At 70.5% G+C, this 24324-nt stretch overlaps 3 protein-coding genes across 3 annotated transcripts in view; 1 reads left to right on the top strand and 2 right to left on the bottom strand.

The window, feature by feature from the left end:
• Positions 1 to 4971, top strand: part of B3GALT4 (beta-1,3-galactosyltransferase 4) — a gene marked incomplete at both ends in the record, with an annotated part of 14376 nt that extends 9405 nt beyond the window's left edge. The window contains 1 exon segment of the mRNA XM_082333909.1: positions 3908 to 4971. Within this exon segment, the coding sequence (XP_082190035.1) occupies positions 3908 to 4971 (1064 nt within the window).
• Positions 4972 to 8652: 3681 nt separating this feature from the next.
• WDR46 (WD repeat domain 46) lies at positions 8653 to 18977 on the bottom strand (the record flags this gene model as incomplete). Its single annotated transcript, XM_082333908.1, is given in 20 exon segments — positions 8653 to 8808; positions 8898 to 8999; positions 9093 to 9134; positions 9136 to 9162; positions 9164 to 9190; positions 12903 to 12997; positions 13115 to 13262; positions 13339 to 13694; positions 15469 to 15553; positions 15555 to 15605; positions 15719 to 15869; positions 16895 to 16902; positions 16904 to 16987; positions 16989 to 17001; positions 17096 to 17157; positions 17255 to 17342; positions 17455 to 17522; positions 17524 to 17568; positions 18658 to 18738; positions 18851 to 18977. Coding segments are annotated over 20 exon segments (1806 nt in total). The 5' UTR covers positions 18968 to 18977.
• A 1750-nt stretch (positions 18978 to 20727) lies between these two features.
• Positions 20728 to 24312, bottom strand: RPS18 (ribosomal protein S18). The gene is made up of 6 exons (XM_082334002.1): positions 24249 to 24312; positions 22771 to 22869; positions 22589 to 22675; positions 22370 to 22471; positions 22195 to 22286; positions 20728 to 20838 (listed from the first exon to the last, which is right to left on the bottom strand). Exons 1-6 carry the CDS (start codon positions 24249 to 24251, stop codon positions 20763 to 20765), a joined length of 459 nt encoding a protein of 152 aa, XP_082190128.1. The 5' UTR covers positions 24252 to 24312; the 3' UTR covers positions 20728 to 20762.
• Between the last annotated feature and the right edge of the window lie 12 nt (positions 24313 to 24324).

Genomic DNA, 24324 nt, shown 5'->3' with positions numbered 1-24324 from the left:
GGCCCAGAGGGGATTTGGGGGAAATGGGGGGGGTTGGGGGGGAAAGAGGGGGTTTGGGGGGAAATGGGGGGGGGTTTGGGGGGCCCTGAGGGGATTTGGGGGGAAAGGGGGAATTTTGGGGGGGCCCTGAGGGTCTTTTGGGGGGGCCCAGAGGGGATTTGGGGGGAAATGGGGGGGTTTGGGGGGAAAGAGGGGGTTTGGGGGAAATGGGGGGGGGGTTTGGGGGGGCCCTGAGGGGATTTGGGGGGAAAGGGGGAATTTTGGGGGGCCCTGAGGGTCTTTTGGGGGGAAAGGGGGGGTTTGGGGGGGCCCAGAGGGGATTTGGGGGGAAAGGGGGGGGGTTGGGGGGGTCCTGAGGGGATTTGGGGGGGAAATAGGCGGAAATGGGGGACCCAGAGGGGTTTTGGGGGGGGGCTGAGAGGATTTGGGGGAAATGGGGGGATTTGGGGGGGTCCTGAGGGAATTTGGGGGAAATGGGGGGGGTTTGGGGGGGCCCAGAGGGGATTTGGGGGGAAATGGGGGGGGTTGGGGGGGTCCTGAGGGGGGTTTGGGGGGAAATGGGGGGGGTTTGGGGGGGGGGTGAGGGGATTTGGGGGAAAGGGGGGGGGTTGGGAGGGAAAGGAGGGTTTTGGGGGGGCCCAGGGTTTTTTTTGGGGGAAAGGAGGGGTTTGGGGGGGTCCTGAGGGTTTTGGGGGGGAAATGGGGGGGGGTTGGGGGGGGCTGAAGGGATTTGGGGGGGCCCTGAGGGGATTTGGGGGGAAATGGGAGGTTTTTGGGGGGCCCTGAGGGGTTTTGGGGGCAAAGCAGGGTTTTTTGGGGGGCTCTGGAGCGTTTTGGGGGGGGAAAGGGAGGGTTTTGGGGGGCCCCGAGTGGGTTTTGGGGGGGGCCTGAGGGTTTTTTGGGGGGAAAGGGGGGTTTTGGGGGGGCCCGGAGGGGTTTTGGGGGGGACAGGGGGGGTTGGGGGGAGCCCAGGAGGTTTTGGGGGGGCCCCGAGGGCTTTCGGGGGACCCAGGGGTTTTTGGGGGGGGGCTGAGGGTCTTTGGGGGGGAAAAGGGGGGTTTTGGGGGGGTCCCTGAGGGGTTTTGGGGGGAAAGGGGGGGGGTTTGAGGGGGGGCAGGGGTTTTTGGGGTGCCCAGGGGGGTTTTGGGGGGGCCCTGAGGGGTTTGGGGGGCCCTGAGGGGTTTTGGGGGGGCCCTGAGGGGTTTGGGGGGGCCCAGGGGGGTTTGGGGGGGCCCCCACCTCCTTGACGATGTTGTTCTCCGTCAGCTGCGCCTCCAGCTTCTGCCGCGCCGTCACCGCGCCGCTCAGCTCTGGGGGGGGCAGGGAAGAACTTGGGGTCACCCCGCTGCCCCCCCCCCCGCCCCAAAAAGGGGGGGTGGCACCCCCAAATTTTTGGGGGGGGGGTTGGGGGGGCCGCACCTTTCTGGAGCTGCTGGTATTTCTCCAGCTCCGCCTGCAGCTTCTTCTGGATCTGCTCCGCCATGGGGGGCTGCGGGGGGGCGGGGTCCCGAGGGAGCCCCCCCAAACCCCCCGGCACCCCAAAACCCCCCGGGACCCCCCCAAAGCCCCACCCACCACCCCCCCCAGGGACGCCCAGCCCCCCCCATAAGGCCCCCCCCCGACCCCCCAGGGCCCCCCAAAAAGCCCCCAGGACCCCCCTGAGGCCCCCCCAGATCCCCATGGGGGCCCCCCAGGACCCCCAAAGGGCCCCCCCCACACCCCCAGGACCCCCAAAGGGCCCCCCAAACCCCCATAAGCCCCCCCCGACACCCAGGACCCCCAAAGGGCCCCCCAAACCCCCAGGCCCCCCCAGACGCCTCCAAACCCCCATAAGCCCCCCCCCCGCCCCCCCCCCAGACGCCCGTAAGACCCCCCCACACCCCAAGGGCCCCCCCAGGACCCTCGTGAGGCCCCCCCCGACCCCCAGGCCCCCCCCCAGCCCCCCAGGACCCCCCCGGCCCCCCCAAAACCTCCCCGCCCCCCCCAACCTCGCCGCTCTCCTCACGCAGCCACCGCTTCCGCGCCCGCCTCCTCCTCCCCCGGTCACGTGACGCGCGGGCGGCCCCGCCCCTTCCGCCCCGCGCCTGCGCATCCCGCCCCCCGCGCCCAAACCACGCCCCGTCCCCAAACCACGCCCACCTCCCCGCCCCCCGCGCCCAAACCACGCCCACCTCCCCGCCCCGTCCCCAAACCACGCCCCGTCCCCAAACCACGCCCACCTCCCCGCCCTACCGCGCCCAAACCACGCCCACCTCCTCGCCACTCCACGCCCAGACCACGCCCCCTGCCCGCCCAAACCACGCCCCCTCCCCAAACCACGCCCACGTCCCCGCCCATCCACGCCCAAACCACGCCCAACTCCCCGCCCCTCCGCGGCCAAACCACGCCCCCGTCCCCAAACCACGCCCACCTCCTCGCCCCACCGCGCCCAAACCACACCCCCGTCCCCCAAACCACGCCCACCCCCCCGCGCTACCGCGCCCAAACCACGCCCCCGTCCCCAATCCACGCCCACCCCCCGCCCCTCCGCGCCCAAACCACGCCCACGTCCCACAACCACGCCCACCTCCCCGCCCTACCGCGCCCAAACCACGCCTATCTCCCCGCCCAAACCACGCCCCTGTCCCCAAACCACGCCCACCTCCCCGCCTCTCCGCGCCCAAACCACGCCCCCGTCCCCAAACCACGCCCACCCCCGCCCCTCCGCGCCCAAACCACGCCCACGTCCCACAACCACGCCCACCTCCCCGCCCTACCGCGCCCAAACCACGCCTATCTCCCCGCCCAAACCACGCCCCCATCCCCAAACCACGCCCACCTCCCCGCCCAAACCACGCCCCGTCCCCAAACCACGCCCACCTCCCCGCCCAAACCACGCCCCCGTCCCCAAACCACGCCCACTCCCCGCTCCTCCGCGCCCAAACCGCGCCCACTCCCCTCCCCTCCGCGCCCAAACCACGCCCCTTAGCCAATAGCACGCTCCCCTCCCCCGAGACCACGCCCCCTCCCCGCCCCGTAGCCCCGCCCCCGGGGCGCGGCGCGCAGGCGCGCTCCCGCCGCCGCCGTTCCCGGGCCTTGGCCCCCGCTCCCGCACCGAGCCCCGGGGCTACCGGTACAGGCGGGGTGGGGATGAGGCGGTGCGGCGGGGGGCGGGGCGGTGGGCGTGGCGGGGGGCGGGGCTGGCGCTGGCGCTGCTGGGGGTGGGGTGGGTGGGGGGGCGGGGGGGCGAGGAGCTGCTGGCGGCGGCGTTGGCGGCCTGGGGGGGGGCAACCGGGGATGGGGGGGCAACCGGGGGGGGGGTTGCAACCGGGGAGGGGGTTGCAACCGGTTGGGGCTTTGCAAACGGGGGGGGGGTTGCAACCGGGGGGGCTTTGCAACCGGGGAGGGGGTTGCAACCGGTTGGGGCTTTGCAAACGGGGGGGGGGTTGCAACCGGGGGGGCTTTGCAACCGGGGAGGGGGTTGCAACCGGTTGGGGCTTTGCAAACGGGGGGGGGGTTGCAACCGGGGGGGGCTTTGCAACCGGGGAGGGCTTTGCAACCGGGGAGGGGTTTGCAACCGGGGAGGGGGTTGCAACCGGCTGGGGCTTTGCAAACGGGGGGGGGGGTTGCAACCGGGGGGGCTTTGCAACCGGGGAGGGCTTTGCAACCGGGGGGGGGTTTGCAACCGGGGAGGGGGTTGCAACCGGCTGGGGCTTTGCAAACGGGGAGGGGGTTGCAACCGGGGGGGGGTTTGCAACCGGTTGGGGCTTTGCAACCGGGGGGGGCGATGCAAAGGGTGCAAAGGGGGGAGGGTTTGCAAACGGCGCAGGCCTTGCAAACGGTGCAAACGGCGCAAACCCTGCAACCGGGGACGGCTTTGCAAATGCCGCAAACCTTGCAAATGCCGCAAACCTTGCAAACGCCGCAGATTTTGCAAATGCCGCGGATTTTGCAAACGCCGCAAACCTTGCAAACGCCGCAAACCTTGCAAACGCTGCGGATTTTGCAAACGCCGCAAACCTTGCAAACGCTGCAAACCTTGCAAACGCCGCGAGCCTTGCAAACGCCGCGAGCCTTGCAAACGATGCAGTTTTTGCAAACGCCGCGGCTGTCGCGCCGCCCGCCGCCCCCCTCCTCCTGCTCCCCTCCCCCCCGGGCTGCGGCCCGACCCCCCCGTTCCTCCTGGTGCTGGTCCCCAGCGCCCCGGCCCACGCCGCCCGTCGCCGCGCCATCCGGGAGACGTGGGGCGCCCGCCGCCGCCCCGCCGCCTTCCCCGCCCGCACCCTTTTCGTTTTGGGGCTACCGAAAACGCCGGCGGAGCAGGCGACGCTGCGACGCGAAGCCCTCCGCCACGGCGATTTGCTGCAGGGCCCCTTCGCCGACGCTTACGCCAACCTCACCCGCAAGACGCTGCTGCTCCTGCGCTGGGCCGCCGCCCGCTGCCCCGCCGTCCCCTTCCTCCTCAAAGCCGACGACGACGTCTTCGTCAACCTCCCGGCGCTGACGGCGCATTTGGCCGCCCTCTCCCGCCCGCGCCGCCTCTACCTGGGCCGGGTGCATTGGTGGGTGCGCCCGCAGCGGGACCCCGCCGCCCGGCACCACGTCCCCGTCTCCCTTTACCCCGCCGCCGCCTTCCCGCCGTATTGCAGCGGCACGGCCTACGTCCTCTCGGCCGACGCGGCGGCGGCGGTGCTGGCGGCGGCGCCCTTCGTCCCCTTCGTCGCTCCCGAAGACGTTTGGGTGGGCCTTTGCGCCCGCCGGGCCGGCTTGGCCCCCCGGCACTCGGCGCGCTTGGCGGGGGCGGCGCGGTTCCCGCCGGATGGGTGCTGTTACGGGGAGGTGCTGTTCAGCGCCCACGGCCTGGGGGCGGGGGAGATGCGCAGGGTCTGGGGGTTGCTGCGGGGCGGGGGGGAGGGGTGCAGCGGGTGGCAGCGGGCGCTGGGGGTGCTGCGCTGCAGGGTGCTGGCCGCCAGCCGCTGGCTCTGGAGCTGACGGGAGGGGGGGGCGTGCGGGGGAGGGGGGGGGGGGTTGCAGCGGCAACGCAGCGCTGCAGCGGCCCCGGTGCAACGGGTGTTGCATGGGGCTGGGGGCGCTTGGGAGGCTGCAGCAGCAATGCAGCGCTGCAGCGGCCCTGGTGCAATGAGGACGAGGACGTAGCACGGGGCTGCAGGCGTTCGAGGAGCTGCAGCAGCCCTGGGATGCAGCGTTGCAGCGGCCCCATTGCAACAGGGACGAGGACGTTGCACGGGGCTGCAGGCGTTTGAGGGGCTGCAGCAGCAATGCAGCGCTGCAGCGGCCCCGGTGCAACAGGGATGAGGACGTTGCACGGGGCTGGGGGCATTCGAGGGGGCTGCAGCAGCAATGCAGCGCTGCAGCGGCCCCATTGCAACGAGGACAAGGACGTAGCACGGGGCTGCAGGCGTTCGAGGAGCTGCAGCAGCCCTGGGATGCAGCGTTGCAGCGGCCTCATTGCAACAGGGACGAGGGCGTTGCATGGGGCTGGGGGCGTTCAGGGGGCTGCAGCAGCAATGCAGCGCTGCAGCAGCCCTGGTGCAATGAGGACGAGGACGTAGCACGGGGCTGCAGGCGTTCGAGGAGCTGCAGCAGCCCTGGGATGCAGGGTTGCAGCGGCCCCATTGCAACAGGGACGAGGGCGTTGCACGGGGCTGCAGGCATTTGAGGGGCTGCAGCAGCAATGCAGCGCTGCAGCAGCCCCGGTGCAACAGGGACGAGGACGTTGCACGGGGCTGGGGGCGTTCAAGGGGGCTGCAGCAGCAATGCAGCGCTGCAGCGGCCCCATTGCAACGAGGACAAGGACGTTGCATGGGGCTGCAGGCGTTCAAGGAGCTGCAGCAGCCCTGGGATGCAGGGTTGCAGCGGCCCCATTGCAACAGGGACGAGGACGTTGCATGGGGCTGCAGGCGTTTGAGGGGCTGCAGCAGCAATGCAGCGCTGCAGCGGCCCCGGTGCAACAGGGACGAGGACGTAGCACGGGGCTGGGGGCATTCGAGGGGCTGCAGCAGCAATGCAGCGCTGCAGCGGCCCCATTGCAACAGGGACGAGGACGTTGCACGGGGCTGGGGACGTTCAGGGGGCTGCAGCAGCCCTGGGATGCAGCGTTGCAGTGGCCTCATTGCAACAGGGACGAGGGCATTGCACAGGGCTGGGGGCGTTTGAGGGGCTCCAGCAGCAATGCAGCGCTGCAGCGGCCCTGGTGCAATGGGGACGAGGACGTTGCATGGGGCTGCAGGTGTTCGAGGGGCTGCAGCGGCCCTGGGACGCAGCGTCTGGAAGGAGCAGCTCCAATGCAGCGGGGACGAGGACGTTGCACAGGGCTGCACGCGTTCAAGGAGCTGCAGCAGCACCACCGCGTCCCCGATGCAGCAGGGACGAGGACATTGCACGGGGCTGCAGGTGCTCGAGGGGCTGCAGCAGTGACAGGGCTGCAGCGTCCCTAATGCAACGAGAACGAGGGCGTTCCACGGGGCTGCACGCGTTTGAGGGGCTGCAGCGGCCCTGGGATGCAGCGTCTGGAAGGAGCAGCTCCAATGCAGCGGGGACGAGGACGTTGCATGGGCTGGATGCATTCGAGGGGCTGCAGTGGCCCTGGGATGCAGCGCTGCAGCGTGCTGAAGGCTCCGCCCCACTGCAACGAGGACGAGGATGTTGCATGGTGCTGCGTGCATTCAAGGAGCTGCAGTAGCCGCGATGCAACAAGGACGAGGACGCTGCACCGTGCTGCAGGTGCTCGAGGGGCTGCAGCAGTGACAGCGCTGCAGCAGCCCTGATGCAACGAGGACGCTGCATGGTGCTGCACACGTTCGAGGAGCTGCAGCAGCCCTGGGCTGCAGCGTTGCAGCAGCCCCAATGCAACAAGGATGAGGACACTGCACCGTGCTGCAGGTGCTCGAGGGGCTGCAGCGGCCCCGATGCAACGAGGACGAGGACGCTGCATGGTGCCGCACGCGTTTCAAGCAGCTGCAGTGGCGCTGGGCTGCAGCAGCCCCGATGCAACAAGGACGAGGACGCTGCACCGTGCTGCAGGTGCTCGAGGGGCTGCAGCAGTGACAGCGCTGCAGCGTCCCCGATGCAACGAGGACAAGGACGTTACGTGGTGCCGCACGTCTTCGAGGAGCTGCAGGTGCTCGAGGGCTGCAGCGGCCCCGATGCAACGAGGACGCTGCATGGTGCCACACGCGTTCGAGGAGCTGCAGCGGCCCTGGGCTGCAGCGTTGCAGCAGCCCCAATGCAACGAGGACGAGGATGCTGCACAGGGCTGCAGGTGCTCGAGGGGCTGCAGCGGCCCCGATGCAACGAGGACGCTGCATGGTGCCGCAGGCGTTCGAGGGGCTGCAGCGCCCTGGGCTGCAGCGTTGCAGCGCTGCAGCGGCCCCCGCTGCAGCGAGGACGCGGACGCTGCATGGTGCCGCAGGCGTTCGAGGGGCTGCAGCGCCCTGGGCTGCAGCGTTGCAGCGGCCCCAACGCAACGAGGACGCGGACGCTGCATGGTGCCGCAGGCGTTTGAGGGGCTGCAGCGCCCTGGGCTGCAGCGTTGCAGCGTTGCAGCGGCCCCGCTGCAGCGAGGACGAGGACGCTGCATGGTGCCGCAGGCGTTCGAGGGGCTGCAGCGCCCTGGGCTGCAGTGTTGCAGCACTGCAGCGGCCCCGCTGCAGCGAGGACGCGGACGCTGCATGGTGCCGCAGGCGTTCGAGGGGCTGCAGCGCCCTGGGCTGCAGCGTTGCAGCGTTGCAGCGGCCCCAACGCAACGAGGACGCGGACGCTGCATGGTGCCGCAGGCGTTCGAGGGGCTGCAGCGCCCTGGGCTGCAGCGTTGCAGCGCTGCAGCGGCCCCGCTGCAGCGGGGACGGGGCCGTTGCGCGGGGCTGCAGGCGCTCGCGGGGCTGCGGCGGCCCCAAGGCCCAGCCCCGGTGACGATGCCATCGCACGGCGGCGGCGATGATGTCACGCGGCGGCGATGATGTCACGCGGCGCTGCCTGCGCTCCCCTCCCCCCCTCCCCCCCCCCCCCCGGGCAATAAATGGCCCGGGGCCCGTGACGCCGCGGTGGCCCTGGCTTTGGGGGGGGGGAGGGGACACAGGGACACGGCCCGGAGCTGGGGACAGAGGCTTTAATGGGGGGGGGGGCTGGGGACCCCCGGGGGGGAGGGGACATTGGGGACCCCCGGGGGGGGACAGGGGACATTGGGGACCCCCAGGGTGGAGGGGGGGCACCCTGGGGACCCCCAAGGGGGGGCATTGGGGACCCCCAGGGTGCTGGGGACCCCCATAGTGGGAGGGGGGGACACACCCTGGGGACCCCCAGAGGGGGACAGGGGACATTGGGGACCCCCCCCAGGGTGGGGGGGGGGGACACAGGGGACATTGGGGACCCCCCTGGGGGGGGCAGGGGACACTGGGGACCCCCAAGGGGGGGATATTGGGGACCCCCAGGGTGCTGGGGGCACTGGGGACCCCCATAATGGGGGGGGGCACCCCAGGGTGGGGGTGGGGACACCCTGGGGACCCCCAAGGGGGGGCATTGGGGACCCCCAGGGTGCTGGGGACCCCCATAATGGTGGGGGGGGGGGCACCCCAGGGTGGGGGAGGGGACACCCTGGGGACCCCCCCCGTGGGGGAGGGGCCATTGGGGACCCCCCCCTTCTCCCCCCCCCAATTATTTCTTGAAGCGGTCGAGGGCCCCGCGTTTGGGGGGGGGGGAGGGGATGGCCCCCCCCTCCCCCCCCTCCTTCTTCTCCCTCCTCCCCCCCCTCTTCTTCTCCCTCCTCCTCCTCTCCTGCTCCCGCTGCTCCACGCTCTGGCGAATGGCGGCCTGGGGGGGGGGGGAGGGGGTAAAATGAGGTGGGGGGGGCCCCCCCCCAAATGATTTGGGGGTGCAGGGGGGGGCCCCCCCGAACGCACCCGCTGCTCCTCGTGCGCCATTTGCCGCTTGCGGCGCAGGGGGTCGCTGCCCTTGGCCCGCCGCCGCGGCGTGAACTTGACCTTGGCCTGGGGGTCAAAGCCCTGGGAAATAACAGAGGGGGGGGTGGGTTAATTTGGGGGGGGGGGGGTTGGGGGGGGGGGGTCCCCGAAATCCCGCGGGGGGGGCCCCGGTACCAGGCGCTGGATGCGCTCCTGCCGCTTCTGCTGCAGGGCCGACGGCGTCGACGCGCCCCAGCCGGGCCGGGGTCCAGCGTGATCAGCGCCGCCGGCACCTGGGGGGCGAGAGCGGGGGGCTGCAGCCGTCTGGGGGGGCTGCAGCCGGGGGGGGGGGGGTCAGGAGCAGGTTTGGGGGGGGCTGCAGCCGGGGGGGGGGGGGGCAGGAGCAGGTTTGGGGGGGCTGCAGCCGTCTGGGGGGGCTGCAGCCGGGGGGGGGGGGGGCAGGAGCAGGTTTGGGGGGGCTGCAGCCGTCTGGGGGGGCTGCAGCCGGGGGGGGGCAGGAGCAGGTTTGGGGGGGCTGCAGCCATCTGGGGGGGCTGCAGCCGGGGGGGGGGGGCAAGAGCAGGTTTGGGGGGGGCAGGAGCAGGTTTGGGGGGGGCTGCAGCCGGGGGGGGGGGCAGGAGCAGGTTTGGGGGGGCTGCAGCCGTTTGGGGGGGGCAGGAACAGGTTTGGGGTCTCAGGAGCAGGTTTGGGGGGGGCGGGAGCAGGTTTGGGGGGGGCTGCAGCCGTTTGGGGGGGGGCAGGAGCAGGTTTGGGGGGGGCGGGAGCAGGTTTGGGGGGGGGCTGCAGCCGGGGGGGGGGGCAGGAGCAGGTTTGGGGGGGGTCAGGAGCAGGTTTGGGGGGGCTGCAGCCGGGGGGGGGGGGCAGGAGCAGGTTTGGGGGGGGCAGGAGCAGGTTTGGGGGGGCTGCAGCCGTTTGGGGGGGGCAGGAGCAGGTTTGGGGGGGCTGCAGCCGTCTGGGGGGGCTGCAGCCGGGGGGGGGGGCAGGAGCAGGTTTGGGGGGGTCAGGAGCAGGTTTGGGGTCTCAGGAGCAGGTTTGGGGGGGGCTGCAGCCGGGGGGGGGTCAGGAGCAGGTTTGGGGGGGCTGCAGCCGGGGGGGGGGGGGCAGGAGCAGGTTTGGGGGGGGCTGCAGCCATCTGGGGGGGCTGCAGCCGGGGGGGGGGGCAGGAGCAGGTTTGGGGGGGTCAGGAGCAGGTTTGGGGTCTCAGGAGCAGGTTTGGGGGGGCTGCAGCCGGGGGGGGGGGGGCAGGAGCAGGTTTGGGGGGGCTGCAGCCGTCTGGGGGGGGCTGCAGCCGGGGGGGGGGGGGGGCAGGAGCAGGTTTGGGGGGGCTGCAGCCGTCTGGGGGGGCTGCAGCCGGGGGGGGGGGGGCAGGAGCAGGTTTGGGGGGGCTGCAGCCGTCTGGGGGGGCTGCAGCCGGGGGGGGGGGCAGGAGCAGGTTTGGGGGGGGGCAGGAGCAGGTTTGGGGGGGTCAGGAGCAGGTTTGGGGGGGCTGCAGCAAGTTTGGGGGGCTTGCAGCCATTTGGGGGGGGCAGGAGCAGGTTTGGGGGGGGCTGCAGCCGTTTGGGGGGGTCAGGAGCAGGTTGGGGGGGCTGCAGCAGTTTGGGGGGCTTGCAGCCATTTGGGGGGGGCAGAGCAGGTTGGGGGGGGCTGCAGCAGTTTGGGGGGCAGGAGCAGGTTTGGGGGGGCTGCAGCGGTTTGGGGGGGTCAGGAGCAGGTTTGGGGGGGCTGCAGCAAGTTTGGGGGGCTTGCAGCCATTTGGGGGGGGCAGGAGCAGGTTGGGGGGGGCTGCAGCCGTTTGGGGGGGTCAGGAGCAGGTTTGGGGGGGGCTGCAGCAAGTTTGGGGGGCTTGCAGCCATTTGGGGGGGGCAGGAGCAGGTTGGGGGGGGGCTGCAGCAGTTTGGGGGGGCAGGAGCAGGTTTGGGGGGGCTGCAGCGGTTTGGGGGGGGCAGGAGCAGGTTTGGGGGGGCTGCAGCCGTTTGGGGGGGGGCAGGAGCAGGTTTGGGGGGGCTGCAGCCATCTGGGGGGGCTGCAGCCGGGGGGGGGGGCAGGAGCAGGTTTGGGGGGGTCAGGAGCAGGTTTGGGGTCTCAGGAGCAGGTTTGGGGGGGCTGCAGCCGGGGGGGGGGGCAGGAGCAGGTTTGGGGGGGCTGCAGCCGTCTGGGGGGGCTGCAGCCGGGGGGGGGGGGGGCAGGAGCAGGTTTGGGGGGGCTGCAGCCGTCTGGGGGGGCTGCAGCCGGGGGGGGGGGGGCAGGAGCAGGTTTGGGGGGGCTGCAGCCGTCTGGGGGGGCTGCAGCCGGGGGGGGGGGCAGGAGCAGGTTTGGGGGGGGGGCAGGAGCAGGTTTGGGGGGGTCAGGAGCAGGTTTGGGGGGGCTGCAGCAAGTTTGGGGGGCTTGCAGCCATTTGGGGGGGGCAGGAGCAGGTTTGGGGGGGCTGCAGCCGTTTGGGGGGTCAGGAGCAGGTTTGGGGGGGCTGCAGCCGTTTGGGGGGGTCAGGAGCAGGTTGGGGGGGGCTGCAGCAGTTTGGGGGGGGCAGGAGCAGGTTTGGGGGGGCTGCAGCGGTTTGGGGGGGGCAGGAGCAGGTTTGGGGGGGCTGCAGCCGTTTGGGGGGGGGGCAGGAGCAGGTTTGGGGGGGCTGCAGCCGGGGGGGGGGGGGGCAGGAGCAGGTTTGGGGGGGCTGCAGCCGTCTGGGGGGCTGCAGCCGGGGGGGGGGGGGCAGGAGCAGGTTTGGGGGGGCTGCAGCCGTCTGGGGGGGGCTGCAGCCGGGGGGGGGGGGCAGGAGCAGGTTTGGGGGGGGTCAGGAGCAGGTTTGGGGTCTCAGGAGCAGGTTTGGGGGGGCTGCTGCATCTTTGGGGTCTCAGGAGCAGGTTTGGGGGGGCAGGAGCAGTTTGGGGGGCCAGCAGCAGATTTGGGGGGCTCAGGAGCAGATTGGGGGGGCTGCAGCACTTTTGGGGGGGCTCAGGAGCAGGTTTGGGGGGGCTGCTGCAGATTTGGGGGGGCTCAGGAGCAGGTTTGGGGGGTCAGGAGCAGATTGGGGGGGCTTCTGCACTTTTGGGGTCTCAGGAGCAGTTTTGGGGGGGCAGGAGCAGGTTTGGGGGGGCAGGAGCAGGTTTGGGGGGGCTGCAGCCGTTTGGGGGGGCAGGAGCAGGTTTGGGGGGGGCAGGAGCAGGTTTGTGGGGGCTGCAGCACTTTTGGGGGGGTCTGCAGAACTTTTGGGGTCTCAGGAGCAGGTTTGGGTGGGCAGGAGCAAGTTTGGGGGGGGCTTCTGCACTTTTGGGGGGGCTCAGGAGCAGATTTGGGGGGTCAGGAGCAGATTGGGGGGGGGCTTCTGCACTTTTGGGGGGGTCTGCAGAACTTTTGGGGGTCTCAGGAGCAGGTTTGGGGGGGCAGGAGCAGATTGGGGGGGGCTTCTGCACTTTTGGGGGGGTCTGCAGAACTTTTGGGGGTCTCAGGAGCAGGTTTGGGGGGGCAGGAGCAGTTTGGGGGGGGCAGGAGCAGGTTTGGGGGGGGTCGGGAGCAGGTTTGGGGGGGCTGCAGTGGTTGGGGGGGCAGCAGCGGTTTGGGGGGGCAGGAGCAGATTTGGGGGGGCTGCAGCACTTTTAGGGGGGCAGGAGCAGATTTGGGGGGGCTGCAGCAGTTTGGGGGGTCAGAAGTAGGTTTGGGGGGGCTGCAGTGGTTTGGGCGGGTCAGGAGCAGGTTTGGGGGGGCCAGCAGCAGTTTGGGGGGGGCTGCAGCAGTTTGGGGGGGTCAACAGCGGTTTGGGGGGGTCAGGAGCAGATTGGGGGGGCTGCTGCACTTTTGGGGGGCTCAGGAGCAGATTTGGGGGGCCCCACCGCCATTTTGGGGGGCATCAACAGCGGTTTGGGGGGGGCAGGAGCAGATTGGGGGGGTCAGGAGCAGATTGGGGGGGCTGCAGCAGTTTGGGGGGGTCAGGAGCAGATTGGGGGGGGGTGAGCAGCACTTTTGGGGTACCCCCCCCCCCCCCCAAATTACCTTCTCCAGCAGCGCCTTCACCTCCCACTCCTGCCGCTGCCGCCGGCTGCGATAGGGGTTGGCCTCCAGCGCGTCGAAATTGGCCCTCGCCCGCGCTACGCCGCGGCGGCAAAATGGCGGCGACGGGGGAGGGGGTCCGCCGCCCCGACCCCCTCCCCCTCGGCACCCCGACCCCCCCCCCCGTCAGCACCCTTGGGTGGGGGGCACCCTACCTGGCACCAAGATGCTGGTGAAGCCGGCGCCGTGCCCGGCGCCCAGGACGTCCTCGAAGGGGCAGAAGCGCAGGGCGTGCGGCGGCCGCGGCGGGCGATGGCGGAGGTACGGCGCGGGGGGCGCCTCCCCCCCCACCCCCTTGTAGACCTGTTTTAGGGAGGGTTGGGGTGAGTTTTGGGGGGGGGTTTTGGGGTGCAAAAGGGCGCGGGGGAGGGGGTTTTACCTGCACCACGTCGCCGCAAGCGGCGGCGAGGAGCCCGCGTTGGCTGAAAGCGAGGTGCGCGGCGCCCTGCGGCAGCACCAGCTCCTGCAGCGCCCGGTACGTCCGTAAATCCGTCACCCGCACTTTGCGATCCAACCCCGCCGACGCCATGTACCTGCGGGCGGACGGGGGGGGAGCCGCGACGTGACGCCGCCGCCGCCGGGTGACGTCATCGCCCCGTGTCACCCCGCCCCGCCCGCCCCGCTCGCCGCGCTCACGTGCGGTGGGGTCGACGGCCAACGCTCGGAGGGCGCCGCGGTGGCAAAGCAGCCGCACCAGCGGCTCCGAAACGCTGGGGCTCCACAGCGTCACCGTCCCTGGGGAGGGAAAGGCCGCTTGAGGGGGGGCCGGGAGGGTTAAGAGAGGGTTTAAGGGCTGGAGAGAGGGTTTAAGGGCTTGAGATGGGTCTAAGAGAGGGTTTACGGGCTTGAGAGAGGGTTTAAAGGCTTAAGACGGGGTTTACGGGCTTAAGACAGGGTCTAAGAGAGGGCTTAAGGGCTTGAGAGAGGGTTTAAGGGCTTGAGATGGGTCTAAGAGAGGGTCTAAGGGCTCGAGAGAGGGCCTAACAGAGGGTTTAAGGGCTGGAGAGAGGGTTTAAGGGCTGGAGAGAGGGTTTAAGGGCTGGAGAGAGGGTTTAAGGGCTGGAGAGAGGGTCTGAGAGAGGGTTTACGGGCTTGAGAGAAGGTTTAAAGGCTTAAGACGGGGTTTACGGGCTTAAGAGAGGGTCTAAGAGAGGGCTTAAGGGCTTGAGAGAGGGTTTAAGGGCTTGAGATGGGTCTAAGAGAGGGCTTAAAGGCTTGAGAGAGGGTTTAAGAGCTTGAGAGAGGGTCTAAGAGAAGGTTTACGGGCTTGAGAGAAGGTTTAAAGGCTTAAGACGGGGTTTACGGGCTTAAGAGAGGGTCTAAGAGAGGGCTTAAGGGCTTGAGAGACAGTTTAAGCCTTGAGATGGGTCTAAAAGAGGGTTTAAAGGCTTACGAGAGGGTTTGCAGGCTTGAGAAACGGTCTAAAGGCTCAAGAGAGGGTTTACAGGCTCGAGAGAGGGCCTAAGAGAAGGTTTACAGGCTTGAGAGAGGGCCTAAGAGAGGGTTTACAGGCTTGAGAGAGGGCCTAAGGGCTCGAGAGAGGATCTAAGGGCTTGAGAGAGGTTTACGGGCTTGAGAGAGGGCCTAAGAGAGTGTTTAAAGGCTTACGAGAGGGTCTAAAGGCTCGAGAGAGGGTCTAAGGGCTTGAGAGAGGGCCTAAGAGACGGTTTAAGGGCTGGAGAGAGGGTCTAAGGGCTCGAGAGAGGGTTTAGCGGCCTGAGAGAGGGTTTAAAGCCTTGAGAGGGTTTAGCGGCCCGAGAGAGGGTTTAGCGGCCCAAGAGAGGGTTTAGCGGCCCGAGATATGGTCTAAAGCCTAAGAGAGGGTTTAGCGGCCCGAGGCAGGGTCTAAGAGAGGGTTTAAGGGCTGGAGACAGGGTCTAAGGGCTCGAGAGAGGGCCTAAGAGAGGGTTTAAGGGCTCGAGAGAGGGTTTAGTGGCCCGAGGGAGGGTTTGGTGGCCTGAGAGATGGTCTAAAGCCTAAGAGAGGGTTTAGCGGCCCGAGGGAGGGTTTTGCGGCCCGAGGGAGGGTCTAGCGGCCCGAGGGAGGGTCTAGCGGCCCGAGGGAGGGTCTAAAGCCTAAGAGAGGGTTTAGCGGCCCGAGGGAGGGTTTAGCAGCCTGAGAGATGGTCTAAAGCCTAAGAGAGGGTTTAGCGGCCCGAGGCAGGGTTTAGCGGCCCGAGGCAGGGTCTAGCGGCCCGAGCAGGGTCTAAAGCATAAGAGAAGGTTTAAGGGCTCGAGAGAGGGTTTAGCGGCCCGAGAGAGGGTTTAGTGGCCCGAGAGAGGGTTTAGTGGCCCGAGAGAGGGTCTAAAGCCTAAGAGAGGGTTTAGCGGCCCGAGGGAGGGTTTAGCAGCCTGAGAGATGGTCTAAAGCCTAAGAGAGGGTTTAGCGGCCCGAGGCAGGGTCTAGCGGCCCGAGGCAGGGTCTAAAGCCTAAGAGAGGGTCTAGCGGCCCGAGGCAGGGTCTAGCGGCCACGCCGCCCCCCAGGTTTTGGCGGCGGGGGGCTCCTCACCGTTGCTGTGGCCCAGGTGCACGACGGCGTTGGCCGGGTTCTGCTCCATGACGGCCAAGCGCCCGCCGCGGGTGCAGTGCGCCGCCCACCTCCTTCCCCACCGAAACGTCCAGGTACTGCAGAAACCCCCGCTCGTTCTGCAAACCAAAGCGGGGAACGGGCGCTGGGACCCCCCCAAAATCCTCGGGGGACGCCCCGAGAAATTGGGGGGGGGGGCGTTCGCGGCCCCCGGCGAGGGGCGGGCACCCACGGCGGCGGCGAGGAGGAAATGGTAGGGCAGGAACTGGAGGCGGAGGACGGCGGCGAAGCTCTTGAGGACGTTGAGCTCCAGGCCTTGGCGGTCGTAGACGTGGAGCCAGCGGCGCTGGGCCACCGCCAGCAGCGTCTCGGCGTGCAGCCACCTGCGGGGGGAGGGGGGGGGGATGGGGGGGGGGGGGGGAGGGGTTGGGGGCGTGCAGGAGCGCGCGGGGGGGGGATGCATGCGCATCCCCGGGTGCATGGGGCATTGCACGCGCGTGCCCGGGTGCACGGGCGGGATGCACGTGCGTCCCCGGGTGCATGGAGGGATTACACGCGCGTGCCTGGGTGCACGGAGGGATTGCATGCACGTGCCTGGGTGCATGGGGCATTGCACGCACGTGCCTGGGTGCATGGGGCATTGCACGCACGTCCCTGGGTGCATGGGGCATTGCACGCACGTGCCTGGGTGCACGGAGGGATTGCACGCACGTGCCTGGGTGCACGGAGGGATTGCACGCACGTGCCTGGGTGCACGGAGGGATTGCACGCGCGTCCCCGGGTGCAGGGAGGCATTGCACGCGCGTCCCCGGGTGCACGGGGGCATTGCACGCGCGTCCCCGGGTGCACGGGGGCATTGCACGCGCGTGCCCGGGTGCACGGGGGGGGGATGCACGTGCGTCCCCGGGTGCATGGGGGGGGGATGCACGTGCGTCCCCGGGTGCACGGAGGCATTGCACGCGCGTGCCTGGGTGCACGGAGGCATTGCACGCGCGTCCCCGGGGTGCACGGGGGGGGATGCACGTGCGTCCCCGGGTGCACGGAGGCATTGCACGCGCGTGCCTGGGCGCATGGGGGCATTGCACGCGCGTGCCTGGGTGCACGGAGGGGTTGCACGCGCGTCCCCGGGTGCACGGAGGGGTTGCATGCACATCCCCGGGTGCACGGAGGGGTTGCACGCGCGTCCCCGGGTGCACGGAGGGGTTGCATGCACATCCCCGGCTGCACGGGGGGGGTTGCACGCCGCGTTCCCGGCTGCACGGGGGGGTTGCACGCGCCTCCCCGGCTGCACGGGGGGGTTGCACGCGCCTCCCCGGCTGCACGGGGGGGTTGCACGCGCCTCCCCGCGCCGCACGGGGGGGTTCGCACGCCCCCCCCCCCCCCACCCCCGCGCGCGCCGCGCACTCACGCCACGTCCCGCCACCGCCTCCATGGCGTTGAACTCGCAGAGCAGCGCCTTCGTTTGCCAGTCGACGGCGGCCACGTGGCCCCGGCGGCCCCCCCAGCAGCAGCTGCCTGCGGGCGGGGGACGGGGGGGTGACGGGGGGGGACGGGGGGGGTGACAGGGGGGTGACAGGGGGGTGACAACGGCGGGGGACGCCCCACTCACCGCCCGTTGCGGGTGTAATCCAGCCGGTAGGGCCCAAACTGCTCCAACCTCAGCTCAAAGTGCTGCGGGAAAGGGAAGGGGAGGGGGGTGAGAACCCCCCCCCCCCAAATGTCCCCTCCGTGTCCCCTCCCCGTGTCCCCCCCCCCCGCCCCGTGTCACCTTGGCGGCGCTGGCGATGTCCACGGCCTCGGCGATGTCCCCTTGGGTGACGGTGCAGGTGTCCTCGCCGGGGTCGGGCTCCAGGAAGCTGTCGAAGGGGGGGGGGTGAGGGGACACGGGGGGGACACGGGGGGGGACAGGAGGGGACGGGGGGGGACAGGGGGGACGGGGGGGGACGGGGGGGGACAGGGGGGACTCACCCCGGCTCCTCGGGGAGCAGCAGGTCGAGCCGGGCCGCCCGGGCGGCCGCCGCCTCCTCCCGTTGCCCCCGCCAGCTTCAGGTGCCAGCGCAGGCGCTGGCCGTTGGCGCGGGGCTGGGGGGGGGGAGGGGGGGGTGTCAGCTGGGGGGGGGGGGGGGGCCCAAAGCCACCCCCGGGGTCCCCCAATGTCCCCAGCCCCCCCCCAAACTCTCCTGCCCCCCCAGCCCCCCCAATGTCCCCAGCCCCTCTAAACCCCCTCCCCCACCTCCCAGCCCCCCCAAATCCCCCCTCCTGACCCCCCCAAACCCTCCTGCCCCCCCCAGCCCCCCCAATGTCCCCAAACCCCCCCTCCTGCCCCCCCCAATGTCCCCAGCCCCCCCCAAACCCACCCCCCTCAACCTCCCAGCCACCCCAGCGCCTCCCCCCCAAACCCTCCCGTCCCCTCCCCCCAGCCCCCCCAATATCCCCAGCCCCCCCAAATCCCCCCTCCTGACCCCCCCAAACCCCCCTGCCCCCCCCCGGCCCCCCCAATGTCCCCAAACCCCCCCTCCTGTCCCCCCCCAATGTCCCCAGCCCCCCTAAACCCACTCCCCCACCTCCCAGCCCCCCCAATCCCCCCCTCCTGCCCCCCCAAACCCTCCTGCCCCCCCCAGCCCCCCCAATGTCCCCAAACCCCTCTCCTGTCCCCCCCAATGTCCCCAGCCCCCCCTAAACCCACCCCCCTCAACCTCCCAGCCCCCCCCAACACCTCCCCCTCCCCCCCAAACCCTCCTGTCCCCTCCCCCCCGCCCCCCAACCTCCCAGCCCCCCAAATCCCCCCTCCTGACCCCCCCAAACCCTCCCGCCCCCCCCAACCTCCCAGCCCCCAAAATGCCTCCCCCTCCCCCCCAGCCCCCCAAACCCTCCTGTCCCCTCCCCCCAGCCCCCCCCAATGTCCCCAGCCCCCCTAAACCCACCCCCCCTCAACCTCCCAGCCCCCCCCAACACCTCCCCCTCCCCCCCAAAACCCTCCCGCCCCCCCCAGCACCCCCCAATGTCCCCAGCCCCCCTAAACCCACCCCCCCTCAACCTCCCAGCCCCCCCCAACACCTCCCCCTCCCCCCCAAAACCCTCCCGCCCCCCCCAGCCCCCCCCAATGTCCCCAGCCCCCCCCTCCTCCGCCCCCCCCGCCTCCCCTCCCCCCCCTTTCCCCCCCCCCCTCACCGCTTTCTCCTTGCTCCCCCGCAGGAACCGCTTCACCCGGGGCCGGGGCAGCGGCGCGGGGCCGGGGAACGGATCCGTCCTCTGAGGAGAAACCGGGGCTGGGACCGGGCCTGGGGGGGAGCCACCGGTACCCCGGGACCCCCCCCGTCCCCCGGGACCCCCCCCGTCCCCCGGGACCCCCCCCCCGTCCTACCCCGGACACGCTGCCGCTGTCCCGCCGCTCCCCGCCATGGTTGGAGGCCGCGGGATCCGGTTGGGTCCGGCGCCGCCGGGGAACGGAGCGGGAACGATCGCTGCTCCCCGCCGCCATCGTCTGCCGCCACGCGGGGCTTCACCGCCCGCCCTTCCGGCGCCGCGGCCAATCAGGAAGCGGGGAGGGCCACAGCGAAGCCAATCAGAGAACCGGAAGGGCGAGGCCGGCGGCGCCATGTTGGTGGCGGGCGGGGAAGCGGCCGGGCAGCGCGGCGCCGCCATCTTTGTTGAGGGCGGGAGGCGGCAGCGCTTGCACGGCGGTGGCCGCGAGTGGGCGGGGCTTGCACACGAGCGGCAGCGGGTGGGCGGGGCTTGCACGCCGCTGGCTCCCCCACCCCCCCCCAAAGCCCCGCTGCCCCCTCGCCAGGGCCCGTCCTCGTGCAAAGCCCTGTCCTCATTCAAGGTCCTCGTGCAAGGCCCCATCCTCGTGCAAGATCCCCGTGCAAAGGCTCCTCCTCGCGCAAGGTCCTTGTGTGAGGCCCCGTCCCCGTGCGAGGCCCTCGTGCGAGGCTCCATCTGCCTCCACGCCCCCGCCCTTGTGCAAGGCCTCATCCTCGTGCAAGGCCCTGTCCTTGTGCAAGGTCCTCGTGCGAGGCCCTGTCTTTCTGCACGACGCCATCCTCGTGCAAAGCCCCATCCCCGTGCAAGGCCCTGGACTTGTGCAACATCCTTGTGCAAGGCCCCGTCCTCGTGCAAGGCTCTGTCCTCGTGCGAGGCCCCGACCTTTAACACAGCCTGGCGGGCGGCTCCATCGTCCCCCTCCCCCTCCTTGTGCAACCCCCGTCCTCGTGCGAGGCCCCGTCCTCGTGTAAAGCCTCATCTTCGTGCAAAGCCCTCGTGCAAGGCTCCATCCTCGTGCGAGGCCCCATCCTTGTGCGAGGCCCCGTCCTTTAATGGAGCCTCACGGGCAGCTCCATCGTCCCCGTCCCATCCTTGTGCAACCCCCCTCCTCGTGCGAGGCCCCGTCCTCGTGTAAAACCTCATCTTTGTGCAAAGCCCTCGTGCGAGGCCCCATCCTTGTGCGAGGCTCCATCCTCGTGCAAGGCCCCGTCCTTTAATGGAGCCTCACGGGCAGCTCCATCGTCCCCCTCCTCGTGCAAGGCCCTGTCCTCGTGCGAGGCCCCATCCTTGTGCAAGGCTCTGGCCTCGTGCAAAGCCCCGTCCTCGTGCGAGGCTCCATCCTCGTGCGAGGCCCCAACCCTTCACAGAGCCACATAGGCAGCTCCATCGTCCCCCTCCCCCTCCTTGTGCAACCCCCCCCTTGTGCGAGGCCCCATCCTCGTGCAAGGCCCCGTCCTTGTGCGAGGCCCCATCCTCGTGCGAGGCCCTGACCTTTAATGGAGCCTCACGGGCGGCTCCATTTTCCCCCTCCCCCTCCTTGTGCAACCCCCCCCTTGTGCGAGGCCCCATCCTCGTGCAACCCCCCCTCCTCGTGCGAGGCCCCATCCTCGTGCGAGGCTCCGATCTTTAATGGAGCCTCACAGGCGGCTCCAGCATCCCCCTCCCCCTCCTTGTGCACCCCCCCCGTGTGATGCCCTGTCCTCGTGCGAGGCTCCATCCTTGTGCGAGGCCTCATCCTCGTGCAAGGCCCTGTCCTTGTGCGAGGCTCCATCCTCGTGCAAGGCCCCGTCCTCGTGCGAGGCCCCCGACCTTTAATGGAGCCTCACGGGCGGCTCCATTTTCCCCCCTCCCCCTCCTTGTGCAACCCCCATCCTCGTGCAACCCCCCTCCTCGTGCGAGGCCCATCCTCGTGCGAGGCCCCCCCCCCATCGTGCAAGGCCCCGCCCCCCCCCCCGAGCCACACGCGGGTGCCACCGCTGTCACCAAAGTCGCCTTTATTCCCCTCCCCCGCCTCACTTCTTCTTGGAGACGCCGACGGTGCGGCCGCGCCGGCCCGTCGTCTTGGTGTGCTGGCCTCGCACGCGCAGCCTGGGGGGGCACGAGCGGCGTCACCCCCCCGGCCCCAAATGTCACCTCCCCCCCCCCCGGGGTCCCCAACCCCCCCCGGGGTCCCCAAACCCCCCCGTTCACCCCCAAAAGTGCCACAGCCCCCTCAGGGGGACACGGTGGCAGGGTCAGGGACCCCGTCCCCAAGTGCCACCTCCCCTGGTGTCCCCGTGTCCCCTCTGATGTCCCCAAGGCCCCCCCGGTGTCCCCAAACCCCTCCCAGTGTCCCCAAACCCCTCCCAGTGTCCCCAAGACCTCCCCCCGGTGTCCCCAAAAGTGCCACAGCCCCCTCAGGGGGACACGGTGGCAGCGTCAGGGACCCCGTCCCCAAGCGCCACCTCCCCTCTGTCCCTGTGTCCCCTCTGATGTCCCCAAGGCCCCCCCGGTGTCCCCAAACCCCTCCCAGTGTCCCCAAACCCCTCCCACTGTCCCCAAGACCCCCCCAGTGTCCCCAAGACCCCTCCCAGTGTCCCCAAGACCTCCCCCCGGTGTCCCCAAAAGTGCCACAGCCCCCTCAGGGGGACACGGTGGCAGCGTCAGGGACCCCGTCCCCAAGTGCCACCTCCCCTCTGTCCCTGTGTCCCCTCTGATGTCCCCAAGGCCCCCCCGGTGTCCCCAAACCCCTCCCAGTGTCCCCAAACCCCTCCCACTGTCCCCAAGACCCCCCCAGTGTCCCCAAGGTCCCCCCCCAGGTGTCCCCAAAAGTGCCACAGCCCCCTCAGGGGGACACGGTGGCAATGCCAGGCACCCTGTCCCCAAGTGTCACCTCCCCCAGCGTCCCCGTGTCCTCTCTGGTGTCCCCAACCCCTCCCAGTGTCCCCAAGGCCCCCCCCGGTGTCCCCAAGGCCCCCCGTTCACCCCCAAAAGTGCCACAGTCCCCTCAGGGGGACACGGTGGCACCGTCAGGCACTCTGTCCCCAAGTGCCACCTCCCCTGGTGTCCCCGTGTCCCCTCTGATGTCCCCAAACCCCCCCGGTGTCCCCAAGTGTCCCCTGGTGTCCCCTCCCCCAGTGTCCCCGTGTCCCGTCTGACGTCCCCAAGACCACCCTGGTGTCCCCAACCCCTCCCAGTGTCCCCAAGACCCCCCCAGTGTCCCCAAGTCCCCTCGGTGTCCCCAAGTCCCCTCGGTGTCCCCAACCCCCCCCTTGCTCACCCCCAGAAGTGCCACAGCCCCCTCAGGGGGGACACGGTGGCAGCGTCAGGGACCCCGTCCCCAAGTGCCACCTCCCCTCTGTCCCGGTGTCCCCTCTGATGTCCCCAAACCCCTCCCAGTGTCCCCAAGACCCCCCCGCTGTCCCCAAGTCCCCTCGGTGTCCCCAACCCCCCCCCCTCGCTCACCCCCAGAAGTGTCGCAGCCCCCGATGCGCCCGGATTTTCTTCAGCCGCTCCAAATCCTCGCGCAATTTGTTATCCAAGCCGTTGGCCAGCACCTGCAGGGAGAGGGGACATCAGGGGACACCGGGGGACACTGGGGGACACCGGGGGACATCGGGGGACACTGTCCCCCCCTCACCTGGCTGTACTTCCCGTCCTTCACGTCCTTTTGCCGGTTGAGGAACCAGTCGGGGATCTTGTACTGGCGAGGGTTCTGCATGATGGTGATGACCCGCTCCACCTGGGAGGGGACGCAGAGGGGTGACACCCCCCCAAAAAATGTCCCCAACCTCTCTGGGGATGTCCCCAACCCCTTTGGGGATGTCCCCGACCCCACGTGTCCCTCGGAATGGCTCACCTCGTCCTCGGTCAGCTCGCCCGCTCGCTTGGTGAGGTCGATGTCGGCTTTGCGCAGCACCACGTGGGCGTAGCGGCGCCCCACGCCCTGGGGAGACGCAAAAAAAGGCGGGGGGGGTGACGTCACCCGTGTCACCCCCCCACCCCACACTGTCCCCAAACGTCCCCTCGGTGTCCCCTCACCTTGATGGCGGTGATGGCGAAGGCGATTTTCCGGCGCCCGTCGATGTTGGTGTTGAGGACGCGGAGAATGTGCTGGAACTTCTCGGGGATGACGAGAGACTGCGGGGGGGGGGACGCGGTCACCGGGGGTTGGGGACAGGGACACGGGGGGGACACGGTCACGGGGGGGGGGGGGGCCGCGGTCACCGGGGGTTGGGGACAGGGACACGGGGGGGACACGGGGAGGGGGGACACGGTCACCGGGGGGGTTGGGGACACGGGCACGGGGGGGACGCGGGCACCAGGGGTTGGGGACATGGACACGGGGGTTGGGGACAGGCACGGGGGGGACGTGGGCACAGGGAGGGGGGACACGGTCACCGGGGGTTGAGGACAGGGACACGGGGGGGACACGGGCACGGGGAGGGGGGACATGGTCACTGGGGGTTGGGGACACGGGCACGGGGGGGACATGGGGAGGGGACACAGGCACCAGGGGGTTGGGGACATGGACACAGGGGGTTGGGGACAATCACGGGGGGGGGACATGGGCACAGAGAGGGGGGATACAATCACCAGGGGGTTGGGGACAGGGACATGGGGGGGACACAGTCACCAGGGGTTGGGGACAGTCATGGGGGGGGGGGGGGACACAGACACAGGAGGTTGGGGACATGGTCACAGGAGGTTGGGGACAGTCACGGGGGGGACACGGGGAGGGGACACAGGCACCAGGGGGTTGGGGACATGGACACAGGGGGTTGGGGACAATCACGGGGGGGGGGGGACACAGTCACCAGGGGTTGGGGACAGGGACACAGGGGGTTGGGGACAATCACGGGGGGGGACACGGACACCAGGGGCTTGGGGACAGGGACACAGGGGGTTGGGGACAATCACGGGGGGGACACGGGGAGGGGGGACACGGACACCAGGGGCTTGGGGACAATGACGGGGGGGGACACGGTCACAGAGGGGGGGGACACGGTCACCGGGGGTTGGGGACAGGGACACGGGCACGGGGAGGGGGGACACGGACACCAGGGGCTTGGGGACAGGGACACGAGGGGTTGGGGACAATCACGGGGGGGACACGGTCACCAGGGGGTTGGGGACATGGTCACGGGGGGTTGGGCACACGGTCACCGGGGGTTGGGGACAATCACGGGGGGGGGGACACGGTCACGGCGGGGTTGGGGACAGGGACACGGGGGGGGACACAGGAGGAGACACGGTCACAGGAGGGGAGGGACGCGGTGACGGGGACACACGCGGCCACGGGGGGACGGGGGGTGGCCCCCGGGACAACATGGCCGCCACCGGGGGGGGGGAGGGGGGGGGCCGACCCCGCGCCGCCGCCGCCGCCATCCCTTCCCTCCCCCGCCGCCATTCCGCCCCCGCCGCCCCCGCCGCCCTCCCCCGCCGCCCCCGCCGCCTCCCCGCCGCCCCTCGCCCCCCTCCTCCCGCCGATGGCGACCGATGCCGCCGCCGGTGCCCACCATGGCCGCGGCCTCCCCTTCCCGCCGGCTGCCGCTGGAACCAGAGAAAGGCGGAAGAGGCGGCGGGGCGGAAGTG

The sequence above is a fragment of the Platalea leucorodia genome (genome assembly GCF_965183815.1).
Source record: "Platalea leucorodia genome assembly, chromosome: 28".
Taxonomy (NCBI): domain Eukaryota; kingdom Metazoa; phylum Chordata; class Aves; order Pelecaniformes; family Threskiornithidae; genus Platalea; species Platalea leucorodia.
Note: the sequence above shows the minus strand (reverse complement) of the source record. Positions and strands in the feature narration are given on the sequence as shown.